The sequence below is a fragment of the Arvicanthis niloticus genome, chromosome 2 (assembly GCF_011762505.2).
Source record: "Arvicanthis niloticus isolate mArvNil1 chromosome 2, mArvNil1.pat.X, whole genome shotgun sequence".
Taxonomy (NCBI): Eukaryota; Metazoa; Chordata; class Mammalia; order Rodentia; family Muridae; genus Arvicanthis; species Arvicanthis niloticus.
Genome location: NC_047659.1, coordinates 116978801 through 116998683, shown reverse-complemented (window position 1 = coordinate 116998683; position 19883 = coordinate 116978801). Strand labels below are relative to the sequence as shown.

General features: G+C 45.3%; 1 protein-coding gene and 1 long non-coding RNA gene across 3 annotated transcripts in view; one reads left to right on the top strand and one right to left on the bottom strand.

Annotated features, from left to right (window-relative positions):
* LOC143441459 (uncharacterized) overlaps window positions 1–15131 on the bottom strand; it is a 56132-nt gene extending 41001 nt beyond the window's left edge. For both annotated transcript variants that reach the window (XR_013108869.1, XR_013108868.1), the window contains exon 1: window positions 10153–15131. This is a non-coding gene — a long non-coding RNA (uncharacterized LOC143441459). The remainder of the gene's footprint in view (window positions 1–10152) is intronic.
* Window positions 15132–15198: 67 nt separating this feature from the next.
* LOC143441200 (uncharacterized) lies at window positions 15199–17638 on the top strand. Its single transcript, XM_076928293.1, has 2 exons — window positions 15199–17285; window positions 17405–17638. Exons 1-2 carry the CDS (start codon window positions 16868–16870, stop codon window positions 17518–17520), a joined length of 534 nt encoding a protein of 177 aa, XP_076784408.1. The 5' UTR covers window positions 15199–16867; the 3' UTR covers window positions 17521–17638.
* The last annotated feature ends 2245 nt before the right edge of the window (window positions 17639–19883 follow it).

Genomic DNA, 19883 nt, shown 5'->3' with positions numbered 1-19883 from the left:
TTACGGAGCACCACTTGTGATGTTAGACCTGTATTTGCATATACAGAAAGGCGTCCTGCAGACCTAGTCAAACAGAAAAGTGGCTTGCAGTGCAATGCTATAGAACAGCCCCCCCTTTATTTTATTTATATTATAAATAGGTATACCTGTGCATTTAAAATGCCAAAGATGCACACATCAAACTGTCACTGGTTTAGATCTCTCTGGGCTAGGATTACAGAGGTGCCTTCACCAGAGCGTTTTAATTATTTTCAACGTGTAATTGTTTTCTAATAAGCCATAAAATACGATGTTCCTTATGCCTTGAGAAAGAACAGGGACCCCCCCCCCCGCACTCAGAGCATAGCCCATCAGTTGAGCGCCTTCCGAGCATGCTTTAGGCTCTAGGCTCAATCTGAGCAGCTGGAAAGAAAAGAGTAGGGGACCTCAGAGGAAGACATTTTCTCTTTCTGTCATTAAAATGGCAAAGCAGTCTTTTTTTCTCTCCATCTTCAACTTTTCACAGCAAGAGAAAAAATATTTTTCCCACTACCTTGTCTAATAACACTAAATTGAATGTCTTTTCGGAAAAGAAATTTTAAGTTGCTTGCTGATGAATGACAGGTCCTGAAACTCACAAAATGCACAGAGCTTTGGGACACGTGGAATCAGGCGAAATAAAGCCAGAGAGCGTAATATGCATTTCTAGAACAATACAGCAATAACCACAGGCCAAAGCACCGTCGTTCACGTACCACAAATGTATTACTTGCATATTAGTTTCTGATTCATTTACTTTCAAAATTTGCTTATTCCTTCTGTTAAAACATTGCACAAACCATCAGCCAGTTCATCTTAAAGAAAATGCACACTGGCTCTTGTGTCAGACTGATTTCTCCATGTGTCACTATGGTTAAGTTATTCTACAGCTAATACTCTGAAATAATAACAGATTTCAGCCTTGCTAGAGTATTAGCTTCCAACATGTGGCTGTCTTTGCATGTTAAGAATTAATACAGCCACCAGGAGCCTCTCGTTTGTTTGCCTCTCAAGCTCTCACACACAGGCTTATGTGCCTGTCAATCAGCTGTATTTCATCCAAATAATTCCACATCGTAGTCATATTTTAGAGAAGCCAACTTGAAAAAGAAAGGATGTTCTCTGTGGCTGCTGTAAGCAACAGGAAGTGAAAATTCAGGCAAGCCGTGGGGTCCTTCAGGGAGCTCCTCCCAGGAAGCCCCGACACTGCTGCTGCTACCTGACCAGGAACTCATTCACTGAAGGTCATTGTGGAAACCACTTCTTCCAGGAAAACCTGGGGCTACTCTTGACATCACCAAGATGGTGAAGTACTTTCTTGGAACTGCAATAGCCCACAAGCCATCCCTGACAATGGTGTATGCCATTCAGCCAGGTTGTAAAGTAACAACAGTCCCCAGCTAATGTGCGTGCTGGAGATCTGAATTCAGGTCTTCATTTTCACTTTGCCAACTGATCTATGTCCCCAGCCCCTCTGCCTGGTACTGCTGAGTACCATGTCCCATTTTACATGTCTGTGTGTCCATGCCTGAAGCAAGCACCAGTTTCAGCTGAAATCTCTGAGTTCAGGGCTGAAAATGGCTTAGTCTGCACAAAAGAGCCAGGTAATTCAGAAATGCCGTTCACCCCTAGAACATACGGCCTGTATACATGAACCCTCCTTGCAAAAAGTCAGGCCTTGGTATCAGGCTAATGAACTTGCAGCTAGTTTGAGAAATCATTTGGAAGCTAGCAAATCTCCTAAGGTCTCCAGCAGATTTTCCACCTGAAGCCTGCCTGGATCAGCCGATGACCTCGGTGGGAGAACTTGAGACCTGCAGAACACATTCCTCAGCTTATAATTGCCTACACGGGTATGTCAGTGACTATGAAGCCACTAAAGAAAAGGAGTCTTCAGCCCCCACATGGAAATGAGAAGGAAAGACATATGAAGCACGTGACCATAAACATCTAGGTCTCGGCGACTAGAACAGTCTGAGGCAGCCCCCAGCAGGGTGTGAATTCCCTTGTCTGCTCACATTTTCAACTTTACTCTCTGACCAATATGTATGGCTCCCATCAAAAACAGTGTTCTCATGAGACCTTTTAGCATACAGAAGAGACACCCTTGCCTGGCTTGGGGCACGGCGGGTGAGATTTTAAAATGAAATTTTAAATACTTGGTCCCTGCTAGGGAAAGCTGCTATCAAACATCCACTTGGCAATAAGCCAAGTGTGTGTGTGTGTGTGTGTGTGTGTGTGTGTGTGTGTGTGAGCTACCGCAGTGTGAGGATCTAAATACACAAATGATGCATTAAAATTACACTTCAAGAGGGGCCGTGGTGGAGCTTAGTGGTGGGAGATATATATATACATATATATATATACACATATATATATATACACATGCCTCATAGGTGAGTTAAATCTATCATTATATCAGCTTTTAGCACACTTCTGGAAAGTCTGAGACTGGCCATCAGTGACATGAGAGAGTAGCATTTGAGCAGAGGACCCATGAGCTCAGAGTGAACAGACAAAATGGATCTCAGGTCACACGCTGTCACTCAGCTCTGGGCATGCTCACTCCTACTGTCTCTTGGGATTTCTCTTCTGTGTGCTGTGTCCCACATGCTTAGCTCTTCAGTGTCACTTACAGAGTTCCTGTTTTCTAATAAGCTCATCTCCTTCACGTTCAGGGCTGTGTCTTATATCACAAGGCCTCCTCAGATCTCACAGTACCCAGGCCTGCTCTTGCCTCATCTAAATGTAAATTCCCTCGTGTATCCCATGGTCAAAGGATCCCCACCTGAGCTTAGCCCTGAGAGTTCTGCGTCCACCACACACACACACACACACACACAAGCCTGTTGTTCTTTTGAGAACATTCAGAGAAATGGCTCACTAATGCTGACAAAAGCTCTCCTTGTAACACTATAATGAGACTAGCTGTTGTGGGACAGGGGCAAGATGGGCAGGAAGCAGAAAGCGGTCAGCCTTTCTCTTCTGCAGATGTCTGTAGTTCCAAATGCTGGTTCAGGCAACAAGGCCAGGGACTGAGGGCTGTAGGAGGGAGTTCATTTGAAGGCTATGAAGAGACTTTGGAACTCTGTAAGATTTGCTGGTTCACCTCTTAGAAGATCACTTTCAGAATGCATGGCTGACCAGCCATGGGCAAACCCAAAGGCTCTATATTATCGGTATGTGTGAAAGTACTAAGCAGAGGCTTTTACTCTCACAGCTCTTCTGAGAAACTTATAAATAAGAACTCTCCTAAGGGCTTAGAAATTGGAACTTTCCAGGTACTTTTCTAGTATAGTATTTATTGGGGTAAAATTTTGGGAACAACTTAGTGTCCATTATCAGGAGTTAAGAATTTTTAAAAGCCGGGGATGGTGACATACACCTTTAATGCCAGCACTCGGGAAGCAGAGACAGGTAGATCTCTTTGAGTTCAAGGCCAGCCCAAACTGCAAAGGGATTTTTGGGATAATCAGGGATACATAGAGAAACCTCATCTCAAAAAGAGAAAATCATCAATTAATTACAACTTAAAAAGGGGGAGGAAAGAAATGTTATGATGCATTGAGGGGAGGGAAGGGAGAAAGAGGGATAAGAAGAAGGTATAAGCCACACAAAGATCTTCACAATGTAGCGATAAATGAAAGAAAGTACCTGAGGACTGGTGACAGCTCAGAAGTGTGTGAGCAAGGGTTTAAGGTCAACACCGAGAGAGGGGGAAGGAGAAAGAAAGAGAAAGAGAAAGAGAGAGTGAGAGAGAGAGAGAAAGAGAGAGAGGAAGGGAATTAAGAAAGAAAGAAGGAGAGGGGAGGAAGGGTATCATACAACATGTGTACAGTATATTTTTATCATAGATAATATACTATGTATTCAATGTATATGAACATATATACATTATGTATGTTTAATTATAGATTCAATGTTACTTGTGTGGGATTTTACACGAAGAAAGTTATCTGTTGCATGTAGTTTTAAAAACACACTTTCAGGAGGAAGGAAGACCAAAGTGTGGGTGCTTTGGTCCTTTTTAGAAGGAGTATCAAAATACTCAACCAGAGTTCCCAGGGTCTAAACCTCCAGCCTGAGAACACAAAGGGAGGGACTAATGGCTCCACCTGTATAGGTAATTGAGGGTGGCCTTGTTAGGCATCAGTGGAAGTGGAGGGCCATGGTCGCCTAAAGTTTGGATCCCTAGTGTTGGAGAATGCGAGAGCAGGGAAGCAGGATTGGGAGGATGGTGGGAGCACACCCTCATAAAAATAGAAAGAGGAGGTATGGGATAAGGGGTTTTGGGGGGGGAATGGAAGAGGAGATAACAGTGAAAGGCAAATACATAAAATATCCAATAAAAAAAAACAGATAATGGGTCTGGCAAAAAAAAAAAAGATAGCTTGCTTATTTCAAATGATTTTCAAAAGTTTCTAGGAGATGCTTATTGGCTAAGATCTTATTTTAAGTTCTTCACAAAGAATTTAAGTCTCTGTTTAATATTCTCAAGAGAGATGCAAATCCTAATTTCCCTCAACAATTAATTGACAAAAGAGGAGTAATTTTCAAAAAAGTAGAAGAAGTTATCATTAATCGATATATTATATAGATTGGTTAATTGTTGGCTGTTTTATAATAGTCCTTTGATAAAAAGAGATTATTAATAAAGATTTACAGTTCTTTAAAAAAAAAAAAAAACACACACACACGCACACTCTTTCGCCTTAGCCCAGCACCTCAGCCACGCTACCAACCCCTTCTGGCTCCCTTTTGTTCCCACCAGGCCTAGCTCCCAGATCGATAGCAGCCAGCCCTAACCCTTCTTCCTTTTGAATCTGCGAATAAAAGACACACAGACAGCTTTGTTACCTTCACTTGCCTGCTACGTACAATTGCTGGGTGCAAATATCTCCTGCCTGGAAATGCATGTCCTCACCAACTTATTATCTTCATCTCTCCCTCCACCCTAAACTTAATGGCTTGTATCAGCTAGCCCCTGCCAACACTGGCTCTAGCAGAACTGTAACTAAACTAACCAGACGTCCCTCCAGTCCCAGCACACCATCTCTAAGAGAACAGCAAAGGTCCTGCCATAAAGCTGTACTTCTTCTACTCTTTGGGGAAAATCCAGGCCTCTCCCTGACATCAGGACACTGCAGGCACCATATTCTTCTTGTCCACAAAACCTACAATCACTGCAAACATTACAAGATGAAGCAGCTGGCTTCTCCTTCCCCTCCTCCTGTTCCCCTTCCTTCTACTTCTTTTTCTTCTGAACCCACTCCTCTGTTGCTCCTTCTTTCTTCATTGTCTTACAGACAGGGACTCACTTGCAGCTCATGCTGGTCTTGAACTTGTGCTAACAGTCTTCCACCTCCTAGGATTACAGAACTGCTGCATCACTGAGATCCTAGACTACTTCTCTAAAAGGTTCTAGGGTTTGTTTGTTTGTTTGTTTGTTTGTTTAGTATATACTTGGACAGATACAATAACTCTAAATTCAATTTGAAACATTGGCACCACCAAATTTCATTTCTTTAGCAATTAGTGATGTGTTTATAAAAAGATAAAGCTAAAGAGAATATGTTCTGTGGGTGTGTGGAGAGGTATGGGGGGAGGGGATGTCTCAGTGGGCCCATGCAGAGGCATCTCTTCCCCATGAGGGACCAGTCACACACCAGTATAGTATGGAATAGAGTTTATTCAGGGCATGGAGAGGAAAGTTAAAAGGGTAGAGGCAGAGAGAGACAGAGAGAGAGAGAAAGACAGAGAGAGAGAAAGAGGGAGGGAGGGAGAAGAGAAGAGAAGAGAAGAGAAGAGAAGAGAAGAGAAGAGAAGAGAAGAGAAGAGAAGAGAAGAGAAGAGAAGAGAAGAGAAGGAGTAGAGGCCGGCCATGAGCTCGTGGAGAGAGGGGGAAGGAAAGGCAGAAGGGGTGAGGGGACAGGGAGAAGCAAGAGGCAAGAAAGAGAGGAGGGGGCAAGCATCCCCTTTTATAGTGGGCCAGGCCTACCTGGCTGTTGCCAGGTAACTGTGGGGGTGGGGTTTAGACAGAATGCTAACACTTTGAGGTTTGTATATATATAAAACCGTCTTAACCCTGACAGTCTTAAGTTCAACTGCTAGAGCCCACATAAGGAAAGAATGAGTTCAGAAAGTGGTTCTCTAACTGCCACACATACGCCACAGTATGCATGCACACATGAACACACATGCTAAGTAATATAATAAAAATAAATATTTAAAATGATATTATCAAATTGGAATAAAGTGAACATTCAATCCAAAATTCCTCTATAGTAATTTTTTTTGTTTTGTTTTTTGAGACAGGGTTTCTCTGTATAGTCTTGGCTGTCCTGGAACTAACTCTGTAGACCAGGCTGGCCTCAAACTCAGAAATCCGCCTGCCTCTGCCTCCCAAGTGCTGGGATTAAAGGCGTGCGCCACCACTGCCCAGCTCCTCTATAGTAATTATCTGTGGTTTTTAAAAATACTAATTGTTTATGTGTATGTGTCTATGTAAGCATATACCATGTGCATTGGTAACCATAAACACTGGCTAATGTTATTGTGTTTATGGGCTGCCCAATGTGGGTGCTAGGAACTGAACTTAGGTCCTCTGGAAAAGTAGCAAGCTCTCATAACTACTAAACCATCTTTTTAGCCCCTTATTTGTGGTCCTGATTAACAAAAGAAAAACTTTTCAAGATGCTGAATATTTAAAACTAGTTTATACTCATAAGCTTCAGGAAAATGTGAGGATGATATTTAATTTTTACTTATTAATGTTTTGTTTTTAAGATGGGATATCCTTAAATTGCCCAGGCTAGCTAGTCATAACTTGGAGTCCTCCCATTTCAATCTCCGGAGTAACTGGGATCCCCAGTTACTGACAATAAATAGATTTTAAAAGAGGATTCAAATTAGGCACGGATGCCTGTAATCAAGCTTGAGACTTAGGAGGCAGAGACAGGGAGATCAGAAGTTCAAGGCCAACCTCTCTTGAGATCAATCTGCAAAAGGGATGGGCAGAGAAGGAAGGGAGAGGTGAAGAAAGAAAAGGGGACCTGGGTAGAAAAAAAAAGGAAGAAAGAAGAAAAGAAAGAAAAACAGAGATGAGGAGAGGAAAGAAGGGTGCTGGGAATACAGCTCCATTGCTAGTGCACTTGCCCAGCATGCACAAGGCCCCAGGTTCAGTTCCCAGCACTGCACAAACCAGGCACAGTAGCCTATTGCTATAATCCTAGCACTTAGGATGGGGAAGCAGAAGGATGCTGTCCTTCAAGCAGCCCCCAAACAAGCTTTCTTTCCTTCTAACCTCACCTGAAGGAGCAACTATTCTCTTCCTGGTCATACTTATTAAAAATAAGGACTCAAAAATTATTAGTTACTCTACTCTACCCTAGCACCCCTCCCTCAAAAAAAAAAAAAAAAAAAAAAAAAAAAAAAAAAAAAAAAAAAAAACACCTAACAGGAAAAAAGGGAAGGTAAATACATTTCAAGTATGATGGGTATCTTCAAAAGCTCAAGATAGAGTCATCTAGCGCCATCCTTCTTAGTACAAGTAAAACAAATTCTCCTGTTCAGTTAAGGACCAGAACATGAGTCTATCAGTGATAGATGCTGCATTCACAAAAACCAGCAGTTTTCAGCACACCATATGTAACCACTTCTGGGAGTCTAAGTAGAAGAATTCTAGATAATAGTGTATGTCATGCTCTTGTTGTACGTAAGACTCATCTGTTCTCGGCCACAAGGGCCTGTGGGAATCAGTGACTGTCACAAGACTGCTTTCATGTGAAAACCATGGCCCTACACCTAAATGACCTCTTGATTCCACAGACTTGGGCCAAGAGAAGAGGTGTGCTCAACATCTGGCTGCAAACAACGCCAGGGCCCTGACAATAAAGTGGTATTTCCCCCAGGATGGAAACACGTGCTCTGGAGAATAAACAAACCTCTGAATGCTATCTGTAACAGCTCCATCTGCTGGTTCCCAGATAATGTTACAGATCTGACAGGTGGCCATCGATCATATTGATCCAATAATAAACACTGCATTATAATGGAAGTTCTGTCGTTTTTCTTCTCAATTCAGCCAGAACTGTGCCTGGGCCAGACACCAGCCAGCATACACAAACAGTGACTGGGGATGCCAAAATAGAAAAGAAGGGCTGCCTTGGGGGATGGTCTAGATAAATATAGAACTCTCCAGAATAAATGGTACCACAAAGGGACAGTGAGGCCCCTTCTGTACCTCTCTGTGGCATTAGACAATAGTCCTTCCTCTTCTGTCCCTCAGGTTTCCCTCCCACAAGATGAGAGTAATGACACTTGTAACTCTGGTCCAAGTGATGCTAGGAGGATTACTGTAATGAGCCCTTGGTTGGTATGCTATGAGCTCCCGAAAGCCACCAGCCTATGAAGATGAAGACAGAAGCGCTGTAATTACATCTCAATAGTCAACTGGAAGTTATTAGTAAACCTAAAATCTTCCATTAATTCAGTGAGAATTATGTAGCTATCAGAGACATGCAGTTCTGTGGTAAAGTATCAACCAGGGAGTGCCAAAGAGAAGAGATGCTGAACACAGTGAGGGCCCAGCTCTAGCAGGCCAGGTTCACAGCTGCTTCCTCCGAGGGAAGCACAGTACCTGGCAACTTTGTTGTTTTCTCCAAGATGTTGCTACACATGTATCCATTTTCCTAATGGGATTTGTCTAACTCCCACTTTCTGTCAGTTTAACTCATACCCACAAAAAATGATCTTATAGAGAGAAAAGTTTTAGAAATCTCCAACTGTGGTCACACAGATGGACCCATTGCTTGGCAGGGTGCTGCATGGCCGTGTTGGAAACAGGAGGTCAACTGCTCACTTCACGTCTGTGAAGTAAACAGAAGCAAAATGGAAGAAGAGGAAGGGACTGTGTCCCCACAATCCCCTTCCAGGGCACACTCAAATGGCCTGAAGACCTCCCTGTAGGCCTCACCTCTTTTCTTCTGTCTCATCTGATCTTCTTGTTATTGTTATTTCGCTCAGCATATAAAGTGAGTTTTGTCGTAATATCTTCATATGTATATTGTTACACTCTGTTCTTATTGTTCCCCTCTTCCCTCACTCCCCCACCTCTCCCCAACTCCTCAGTCCCCTTCTCCGTCTCAAGCAATGCCCTTGCTTTCATGACACACATATTCCATAGCTACCCACTCTTGTCCCTCATGTCTCCCTTCAAATACTTTCTTCCCTCTTGAAGTTCCATGTTTAACTTTCAGGGGGTGGGGTACACAAGTCAACATCAGGTGTCTTCACATATGAAAAAAAATAAGTGATTTTTTTTTTCTTGCTGAACTTGGTCTATCTGATTGACATGATTTCTAGTTGCATCCATTTTTTTTTTTTGCAAATGTTAAAACTTCACTCTTCTCTACAAATGAATGAAAGTCTGTTGTATACATACACCACATTGTCTTTATCCATCCAGCTCTTGTTGGGAATCTAGGCTTCAGCCTCGAGTTTTGCTATTATGACCAGTAAGCTATAAGCATATTTTGTAAGTGTCTCTGTGGTATACTGATGTCAAATACTTAGGGTACACTCCAGGAATGTTGTTTCTATTAGTATTAGTTTAAAAAAAAAAAACTCAGAAGAGGAACCACCATACTGATTCCTGTAGTGCACACCTTATTACCTAAGAGATTCAAATCTCTATGGTGCCACTACAGGGAACAAGTCTTCAACACCTGAACATTTGGGGGACAATGAAGATCCAACACAGGCCAAGCATGGTGAGGCACATCTGTAATCCCAGCACTTGGGAAGCTGAGATAAGATGGTGAATTCAAGACTACCCTAAACTACATACTGAGATGCTGTCTCAAAAAAACACAACTTAAAAAAATAAAAATCCAACTCCAAATCGATGGTTCTCAATCTGTGGGTCATGACCACTTTGGGGTAGCGTAATTTAGTGTTGGGGGGGGGGGTCACCACAACATAAGATATTAAAGCATCACAGCATTAGGAAGGTTGAGAATCACTGATCCAAACAATAGTAAGAATGCTGTCTTAGTTAGGGTTTCCATTGCTGAGGAGAGACACCATGACCAAGGCAACTCTTATAAAGGACAACATTTAATTGGGCTGACTTACAGGTTCAAAGGTTCAGTCCATTATCATCATGGCAGGAAGCACAGCATTGTCCAGGCAGACGTGGTGATGGAGAAGGAGCCAGGAAGAAGTTCTACTTCTTGATCTGAAGGCAGCCAGGAAGAAGAGCAGGCATCGAGGAGGAGGAGGTCTCAAAGTCCACCCCTACACACTCTCTCAGACAAGGCCACACCTACTCCAACAAGGCTACACTTCCTAATAATGCCACTCCCTGGGCCAAGCATATTCAAACCACCACAATTACTATTCAAATTATTTCATCCACTTAAAAGTTCCAGCTTTCTAAACGCATCTGAAATACTGCACAGCGAAACCCAAAGCCAAGGCCAGCACTGACATTGGACTAAATATGGCATTGTGTCTTTGGGCTCTCTACGATCTTTAAGATTCCCATCCCATCCAAAGCACTGTTTTTTGGGATGCAACCTTACTTGGAGATGTTTACAGAGGTAAACAAGTAGATAGGTGGTTGCTGGGATGTTACCAAAGGATGATGAATACTTTCACTCTTAAAAGCAGAAGGGCTAGGTTGAAGTTTAGAGCACCTGGCTAGCATGCACAAGGCCCTGGAATTAATCACCAGCACCTTAATTTCAGGGTCTGGGGATGGAGACAGTACAATATGCACAAGTGGGAAGATCCACGGGGAGAGCACAGTCATCTCTAAGCTAAGGATAGAATCCTGAAGCAGACTCTTCCCTTCTCACATTCAGAAGAACCAACTTGTTAGCATGTGAGTTTGGGGCTTTGAGCCTTTGAACTATACATGTTACTCAGTTCTAGCAAACTCATGCACCAAGTAAACACAGAGCCTAAATAAAAATAACTTCTGAAACTAATGACTGGGTTCTTTTTTTTTTTTTTTTTTTTTTTTCAAGAAACAAGACCAAAGACACTGTAGTTCCTCTATGTCAGGGCAAATGACCTGTTTCTTCTTATGCAAAGTCCTTACCATACGAACACTCCATAGATGATGCCGGTAGTGTGGCTCAGTGGTAGACACACACACACACACACACACACACACACACACACACACACACGGCTGCTGTATCAACACCCAGCCCTGCAACAAAGAAAACAGCCGAAACAATTTAAAGTCTTAAACTCAACAAGATTTACAAATTTTCTGATGATCTCTAAATTGACAAGAGACGGGGACGGCGGAAGAAACCTTTTCTTCATCTCCAAACCCTTTATCAAATTCACCTCCATGATTTCCCATTGAAATTGAAAACTGTCAAAGAATCACTGAGACTTATGATGAGGGTTTTTTTTTTCCCCCAACAGCAACATCTGCACCAGCTACACTTGACAACCATGATCTAGATGACAATTTTGTGATTGGCCCCAAATGTAATTTTTTTCTTCCTGTGATGCTATAATTGCTCAGACCTTATCATTTCCTTTATTGTGATATCACCCATGATATTCCACCCACACACACACACCCAAAAAATATCACTCAAAGAGCTAAATTCACTAGGGTCAGATAAATATAACTTCAGCAAGAAAACCCTAGAGGGCTCAAAAACTAACTTGTAATTCAGCCAATGGATTGTCCATCATTATGGAAAGCTCTCTGGATGAAGTACAAGGAAGTTTAATTTCCTACCTTCATCCTCTCACCCCTAACACATAAAAGGACCAGGGGCTGTAAACAGATGATTATTACAGGAAATACCAATTGCACTTGATCTCTATGCCTTTGTATTTTACTTCCAATGATACAAGGGTGGCCAGATGCTTCTAAGGAAACATAGACTGCTTCTTTCTCTCTGATTTGTAAATACCAAACAATATGGCTTCCCTTGGTAAGGTCTCCCTTGGTGCGGAACACTCCACAGGCCCCACCCACTCCCACCTTCCTTCACCCCACTGCCACAAGAAGAACAAATGACAGAGGAGTGAGCAGGGCATTGTCTATGATTCATGAAGTGAGGAAGGTAAACAGTGAACCTGGGACAACTATGTTGTTGTAACCTCTAGACTAGCCTGAGCTTAGAACACCTAACTTTGGGATGCCACGCCATTCCTGCCCTGTGACCTCTCTATTGGAGAACTATGTCATCCAGACAGAAACTTCTGACCAGAAACCAAAGAATAAAACTGATCTTTAGTTTTCAAATATTAAATATGCAATACTTCCAGGGCTGGGGGCAGAGTGTAGCTCAAAGGTATAGCATTGCTAAGTAAGCATGCACGTGGCTTTCAGTTGCAATAATCCTGTAAGCCAGAGGCGCTGTAAATTATGTGACTGCCCATTTTAGAGATCAAATCATCTACTACATGCATCTTTTTACTAGAAGTCAATAAAGTGTCTCATGAAACAGGACTTTCTTTAGACCTGAGTGCTGGCAGCTGAGACAGTGTCCCTCACTGCCGTCAAAAGAATGGATTGAAGAAAAAGACTTTGGGTTCTCCAAAGTCAATGACAGAAGCGGGTGGAAGAAAAGTAGTTGGCAAAGAAATAATGTAACGCATTTTTAAAGAATAAAGACATTAACAAAGCTCTCAGGGCTGGTATATAGTCAGTGCTGTAAACCTATTATATAGCCTAGGATAACAAGGCCCTATGATCAATACCTAGTACCAATTAAAAACAAAAACTGAAATATAGGAACCAAATGTAGCTCTGTGATAGATGTGGTAGATGGTTCGATGCCCAGCACCAGGAAAAGCTCCAATACAGGACACAGGACACAAGCCTCGAATAAGTCCTAGATCTGGGGAAAAAAAAAAAAAAAAAGGAAACCGGACGGTTATAAAAGTAGATTTTGTTTTCAGTAAAATTTTAAGCGCTGTAAATAAGGAATGACTATCAGACAGTATTATATTATGGCACTGATATTATTGATATTCTGGAGTGTGGTACTGCTACTGTGGTTCTCTTGAAGAAGATTCATTCTTGGGAAATACATGCTGCAATATCTGATGGGGAACGCATCAGGATGCCTGCAATTCCAATGCTGAATCGTTCTGCAAAGATAAGGTGCATTTAGTATAGTAAGTGCAAAACATTAATAGAGGTTGACTCCGGGGAGTGGGGAGTGGGTGGGTATGCATCCTGCTAGACTTTCAACTTCTTGAAAGCATTTGAAATACGTGGACTAGGGGGCATTGAGGCAGGAGGATTATAACTCCAGGACCATCCTGGGCCACATTATGAAACTTTGCTTCAAAATAGTTAGAATAAAGGTAGGGAAATGGGAAAGTATGCTCAGAATCTCTTGTTCTCACCCAATTTTATTCCCACCCCTCCTATTTCCTAGCCCAGATGAGGAAAAGAGATGTTGGTCTTTTAAGCATCGTTGAGACAAAATTTATGAAGCACACAATCTATGTTGTGTGTGCAGTTTTGGTCAGCTGTGGTATATCTGCAGCATTATGCACCCATTACCATTAGGAGTATTTTGTCCCGCCCACAGGTCTCCATACCCTGCAGTCTTTGCTCTCATTCGTGCTCACCACTAACCTAGCTCCGTTCCCAGATGCACTGGATTTTTACCTTTTGAAGACTTGGCCCATGCTGCCAACTCTTTCACAAAACAACCCCATTTGTGCTCCGTTTGCTTCCTATGGTTCTGTGCAGGAAATAAGGGAGAGCTGGGACCCTGCTTGACCTCTGGAGCCTGGGAGCCTCCTAAGAATGATTTCTGCCTTCTGCTTCCTCACTCTGCTAAGAGATCTGTGGGAGGAAAAAAATGCAGGTATGCCCTCAAAGAACTCCAGTGTGTTTTGAATTGAGCTAAAAAACCTTTGAACATTAAAAAAAAAAAAAAAAAAAAAAAAAAGACAATTGTGCAGCTAAGTGTGATGGTGTGGTTGCAACAGGAAGCTCAACTCCATCCTGGGCTACATTGGACAGACTATGTCTCAAGAAGAAACAAAATCCACAGATCCAACCAGCCAGCCAAATAGTATAATACCATGATTTTGGTTCTCTCGGTAAGAAATGTTTGCTTCTACCAGACATTGAGTTGCTACATAGCCAGTCTCACCAAAGACGAATGCCTTGTGTAAGCAACATGAATGGTGTCCAGAGAGGTTCTCATGGAGGTGAGATCTGAGAAAGACTCTTGAGATAGGCCAGTATGCATCCACTTAAAACAGGAGTCAGGAGGTACAACAGATGTACCTGCAAAAGTCAAGGATGCACAACTGCTTAATGTTTACTTGTAAATGCTGAGAACTGCTCCCTCCCAGAGAAGAACCGGATGTGTTCTCAGAACTGATACTTTAGGGAACTTTGTGGGAAAGACTTCTCCAGTACAAAGATTCTGTGAAGTTCAAGTCCTTGGATCAGACTGGAACATTTCCAAAATAATAATAGCATTAGAAAGCTTGGGGCTTTGCCAGGTGGTAGCGGTCCATGCCTTTAATCTCAGCTCTCTGGAGGCAGAATCAGGAGGTTTTCTACAAATTGGAGGCTAGCCTGATCTACAGAGTAAGTTCTGGGATGGCCATGGCTACACCGAGAAACCCTGTCTCAGGGGTATATGAGAGAGGGGGAGGGGATCAGAACTTGGTGAATCCCGTGTAGGTCTGGAATGCTTAATGAGGCCAGGTTTTGCTATGGGTTTCTGAAGAAGCACAGGACCCTTAAGGGGATGCAACAAAGCAGTTGTGTTTCATCTGCAGCTTGCCCCTCACTGCATCTTTTTTGTAGCGAATTCTTATTAACAATTACAAGGGTGATGCTTTGGTGCATTTGCTGTTTCTAAGTGGGGTTTGCCACTATGGGGGACAAGATGAAGCCTGCCTGGAAAACTTGGTGCTTCATGTCTCTCAGCCTGACTTCTTCACTGAGCCCAACAAATACCAAGCTTCTAAGTTCCCCTGTATATCTCAGAACTCAGTCTCACAGATGTCTGTGATACCAGTGGGAGAGTCTTATCAGAGGGCACATCCATCCCCACAAGGCAGCTAATGTAAAGGCCTGCCATCAACTCCTTTTGTCTAATGTTGAACATGCAGCAGGAAGTTCACCGCCCCCCCCCCCAAAAAAACCCCAATATACCACAAACTCCAGGGTCTATATGCTTGAAGGTGGAAAAAAAAAGATTCTGTATTTCAGTTTTTAAACCTAAGTAATGACATCAAATCCAAGGAGACTAACTTCATCTCGATGGTACTAACTTCATCTCGGTGGTACAGTGCTGGCCTAACTTGTGTAAGACCTAGATTAAACCCCCAGAAATGATTTTTTAAATTAATGACAGTACTAATTCTCTAGCCTCAACCATTCCTGAAGGCCTGAAGGTCTATTTAGATTTTTCTACAGTAACTAGAGATTTCAGGATACTCCTGCAAAGACCCCCATGGTGTTATCCATGTCTGTGTCCAGGTGTCCAGGTTTCTAGCTCCCTTGTGACCTGTTGAATATTACACACACACACACACTTTCTTTCCCTCCCACTTCCTTTCAATAGCATCATTTCCCACCCGTAACAGCCACCTAAGGACAGTTATCTAGGGAACACAATGGTGGGGTACCTTGTAATAGTGAAGTCCGATGTTTATGTTTTTCCCTGCAGTAGGATAACATTTCTCATCTCTTATTTTATGTGGCCAGGAGGAAGATGCCATTCAGGGAACCCCAGGTGTTTTGAAGATGAGAAGGAAGGTAGGAGGCCTGGCTCAGTGCTTATTAACCACAGAGAGAGCTGGGTTCACTTCAAGAAAGAATCAAATAATGGCCAGGAGAGACAATGACTCTTAATGAATTCGTGCAAGGGAAGTGTGAGGTGACCAGCTTGGGGACATGCAGTCTGAAAACTGCCTTCTGAAGGAGAAAAGCAAGACAGACAATTGCTTTCTATTATGGTCCAATCGTACCATATAGCCTTGCCTTTCCTGAAGCACATGAGGCTGGCTGGGTTTCACATGTGGCTTCCTAGGAGGGCCTTAGCTGCTTTTACTTTAAATACAGCCTGGACTTGAGACGCTGCAGTCTGTGAGAAGGAGGAGCCTCAGTTCTCCGTCCAGGTGAGCTGCCCCTTCCTAGGCTTCCTGTCCTGATTCCCACCCCCCAATCAACCTCTCCCTAGAGGGTCTGGGACCCTTTACACTTATTCTACCTAAGTGACAAAGTGAGCAAGCTCAGCTTTCCTGGGTCAGACCTAGGTGTCATGGACTTCCTAAGAAAGAAAGAAAGAAAGAAAGAAAGAAAGAAAGAAAGAAAGAAAGAAAGAAAGAAAAGCAAGCCACCACAAAGCCTCCCAGACTTGAGTGATGAAGAAGGGGACAAGCGAGAGGAAACAGAATGGGGGATCTGAAGAGGGGTGGGGAATGAGATTCACTAATCCTGGACAGGTGGCACCTTGGCACAAATACTTCCTGGGCTGCTGAGCTGAACACCTTTCCCGGGAAGACTTACACTCCTCAATCTGGGCTGGGTAGTGCACCAGGGGAGGAGACTGGAGCGGAGGGCCAGAGGTCTGTGACCTCCTACGAAGTGCTATCTGCCTTGGACCCGTGTATCTAGAGTAAATGCGCTTTCACACATAAATAACGTGCCACATCTGGCCCTTTGGTTTTATGGCGTCTTAGCGACCAAGCAATTTATAGATGGCGACCTTGTAAACCAGCAGCCAGGGCTCGCCAGGAGCTACATACACCGCGCCGGGTCCTGATGAGCACAGAGGAGGGGCGAGTGCTAGGAGAGACTGTGGGTCCGGGTCTCTAGCTCAGAGAGATGCCACAGAGAAATCCCACCTCGGATTGGGGGAGAAGGGGCCAAGGCAGGGTGGAAGGTGGAAACCCCCTCCCTCCCAAGCCGGCCATGTGGCAGCTGAAAGAGCCATCGAAGCCCAAGTGTGTTTGCGCTCATACCCAATTTATTACCGCTGAACATATGGCCAATATTTTGACTCACGTCAGTCGGGCTAGAAAAACAAACAGAGCGCTGCGCGGGGGAGCGGCCCCTCCGCTGAGGTTGCGGCGGCCGCGGGGCCGGGAGCGGGCGAGTGAGCGCGGCTGGAGCCCCAGCCCGAAGCTGGGAGGAGGGCGCTCTCGGGGCAGCTCCACAACCCGGGCTCCCCAGCTGCAGGCCGGAGTACCCAAGACCAGGAACAGCAAGCTAGCCGAGGCGGGACCGCGCCGCCGCACTTCAGGTGAGCCTCCTGCTCGCCCACGTCCTGCATGCATGCAAGCTCCCGGGGCGCCGGCGGCTCTCTAGCGGGGACCGGGCTGCAGACGAAGCCCGGAACCCAGAACCCCCTCCCATTGCCAGGACACACTGCCTGTTCTCCTGGGGCTGACCGGCGCTGGGGTCGGTCTTTGCTACCGCCGGGACGCGACCACATTCTGGGCAGGGACCTCGCTATGCCTCGAGAACCAAGCCTCTGATCAACTCGGCGACCCACTCGTCCATCTCTGGACTCGAGACGTGGCTCTGTCCCAGAGTCGCGGAGTTGGGAAGCAGCAGGTGGGCAGATCCAGGCATCTTAAGCCTTCCAAGGACTTGGCTGGTCACTAGAGGAAGGAGGCTCTCGGGAAGAGACAGCCTCCTCCCTCCACCCCCACCCCCACCCCCACCCCTGTCGCATCTGTCGTTGAGAAAAGTTTTACCTGCCACAGTCTCCAGATGTTCCCGCGGCCTCACCTGACAGCACGTGGGGCTGCCTTGGGGGCTGGGGACTGGGGGTAGCTGGGCGGCTGCGGGAGACCCCCCAGCTTCGTGGGCAGGAGCGGCTCCCACAGCTACCCCCGCCCACGTCGAGCCCGGTAGACCCTCCGGCCCCGCCCGGGAGGCCTGCGGTAGGGGGAAGGGCGCAGCGGGAGGGGGCGTCCCGGTAGGTGGAGGACTAGATAAAGGCGGGTGTTGAGTCGCCGCGGTGCTGTCCCCGCAGCGCGGGGAGTGGGAGGCGGAGCGGGCGCGTCCAGCGCCTCGCCAGCCTCCTCCCCACCCCCCGGGGCTCTTCGATTTTGCCGGCTGCAGTAAGGAAGGACGCGCCGCGGTCCCCACCTCTGAGGGGTGAGTCTCCCCGTGTGCGCCGCTGGTGACTCACGATTCATCTTGGTAAGCAGAGGCCAGAATCCCAAGGAATTTGGAGATGGCGCCTAATGAGAAAGGAAGGTTCCTTCTGGGGCGGAACTGGCACGCGAGTGGCTCCGGGAGCCGTAAGGAGCTGGAGGGTGAGCGGCGGGAATCAGAGTCAAGGACCCACAGGGCTGGGGGCTGGAGCTGTAGACGGTGGTCGCCGGGGAGGCGACGAAAACCTGCTGATTGAAACATTAGTGTCTCCTGGGCCTCACCGGGCTCTGGACAGTTCTCATTTGTGACAGTAGAGATCGCCAGAGGATCAGAAATGAACCTTGGTGGGGCCTGTTAAAGTCAGGGTGTCTGCTGGAAGACCCCCTCCACTGATCCTACCATGCCCTCCCCTCCCCAGCACGCAAACTCACAAACAGGCCTTTCTATGCCTCTCGTGCCTTCTCCACTTTGGTGGCACTCGGGATGGAGAAGAGCCCTTGCTTTCTGGGAAACCTTTGGTTCCCAGGTTGGAGGAATAAGGCAGAGACTCAGGCGTCCCCTTTCTGTGCTCTGTGCCGGAGGCCCCCGCGGGTGTGTGTCTGTCTTTCCCTGCACTTAGCTCCGACTAAGAGCGTGCTTTCCTCTCACACGGGTGATTGCGTTGCCCATCAGCCCGCCTGGTCTGGCTTGAAGTGCTGAATGCTAACGGGTTATGAGCAGCAGCTTGGTTCCCAAAGTCTGTGGTAATGATTCTGTCACGTGTTAAGGAGTAAATTCAGATTAGAAAGTGCTTTCAGCGCCTGGCTTCCCTGAGAAACCTGAATCTCCCGCATTGGAATTGCCTTTATCAAGGGAAGGTCAGGTTTGGCTGGAAGAACGTTCCTGAAGGCAACAGTGATGACGCGTAATCTCATTGTGCCATATTTAATCATTAGAGCTGTGCTAACGAATAAAGCACAGGGGTTCGCCCGCGGGGACGTGCCGTTTGGTTTCCCAATAAGCGATGATAATGGGTTGGCTGGAACAAGGCTCCTTTGGCCCGAGGGGGGCTTAAAGCTACGTTTTTAAAGAAAATATTGGAGAGAGGCCCGTTCCATTTTGTAGTCTGCCTGGAGCTTCATTTTGTGTTCAATTTAACATCCATGAAAGTTAAACGGCTTTTCTCGCCTCTTAGTTTATTGGATGCATTTTCAAAGATCTCATTAAAGTTCATTTATCAAAGTCCTAACATAGACCCTCGGGGTCTTATGCCCACACAATGAGACTGATTAATACAAGAAATCCCAATTTCTATGACAATTTGCGTCTTAGGGAAACACCCCCTTTGGTGGGGGCAGATAATTGGTAAAGTGTTGTATATTTTGCCTCGAAAAAGAATGGGGGACTGCATCTCTTAGTTCTCTTTCTCCTGCATCCACATTTACCTGCTTGGTGGCCCCAGGCTAAAGGTCTTGTGACTAGGTCTGATCAGTTTTCACTGGTTAGCTGCCATTCTAAGGGGAAGAGAGCTCGGTATTTCCTACGACATTATTGGAGCTCAGATCCTAAGTTTGGAAAACTTATTGACCCCTTTCTTGATGACTTGGGGGACTCTGTCTGATTAGTACCCTTCATCTTTCCTTTCCTGCTGTTAAAGAATTAATGTCATGGTATGTGCCAAAGCCAGACAGAAAGGAAGAGAGGAAGAGAGGAAGGAAGGAAGAAAGGGAGAGAGGGAGGGAGGGAGGAGGAAGGG

Excerpts from the sequence above, each read along its gene's own strand:
- LOC143441200 (XM_076928293.1), top strand. The coding sequence starts at position 16,868 with ATGCCACAGAGAAATCCCACCTCGGATTGGGGGAGAAGGGGCCAAGGC. Across the intron at positions 17,286-17,404 it reads ACCGCGCCGCCGCACTTCAG|GACACACTGCCTGTTCTCCT; the intron begins GTGAGCCTCCTG and ends TCCCATTGCCAG.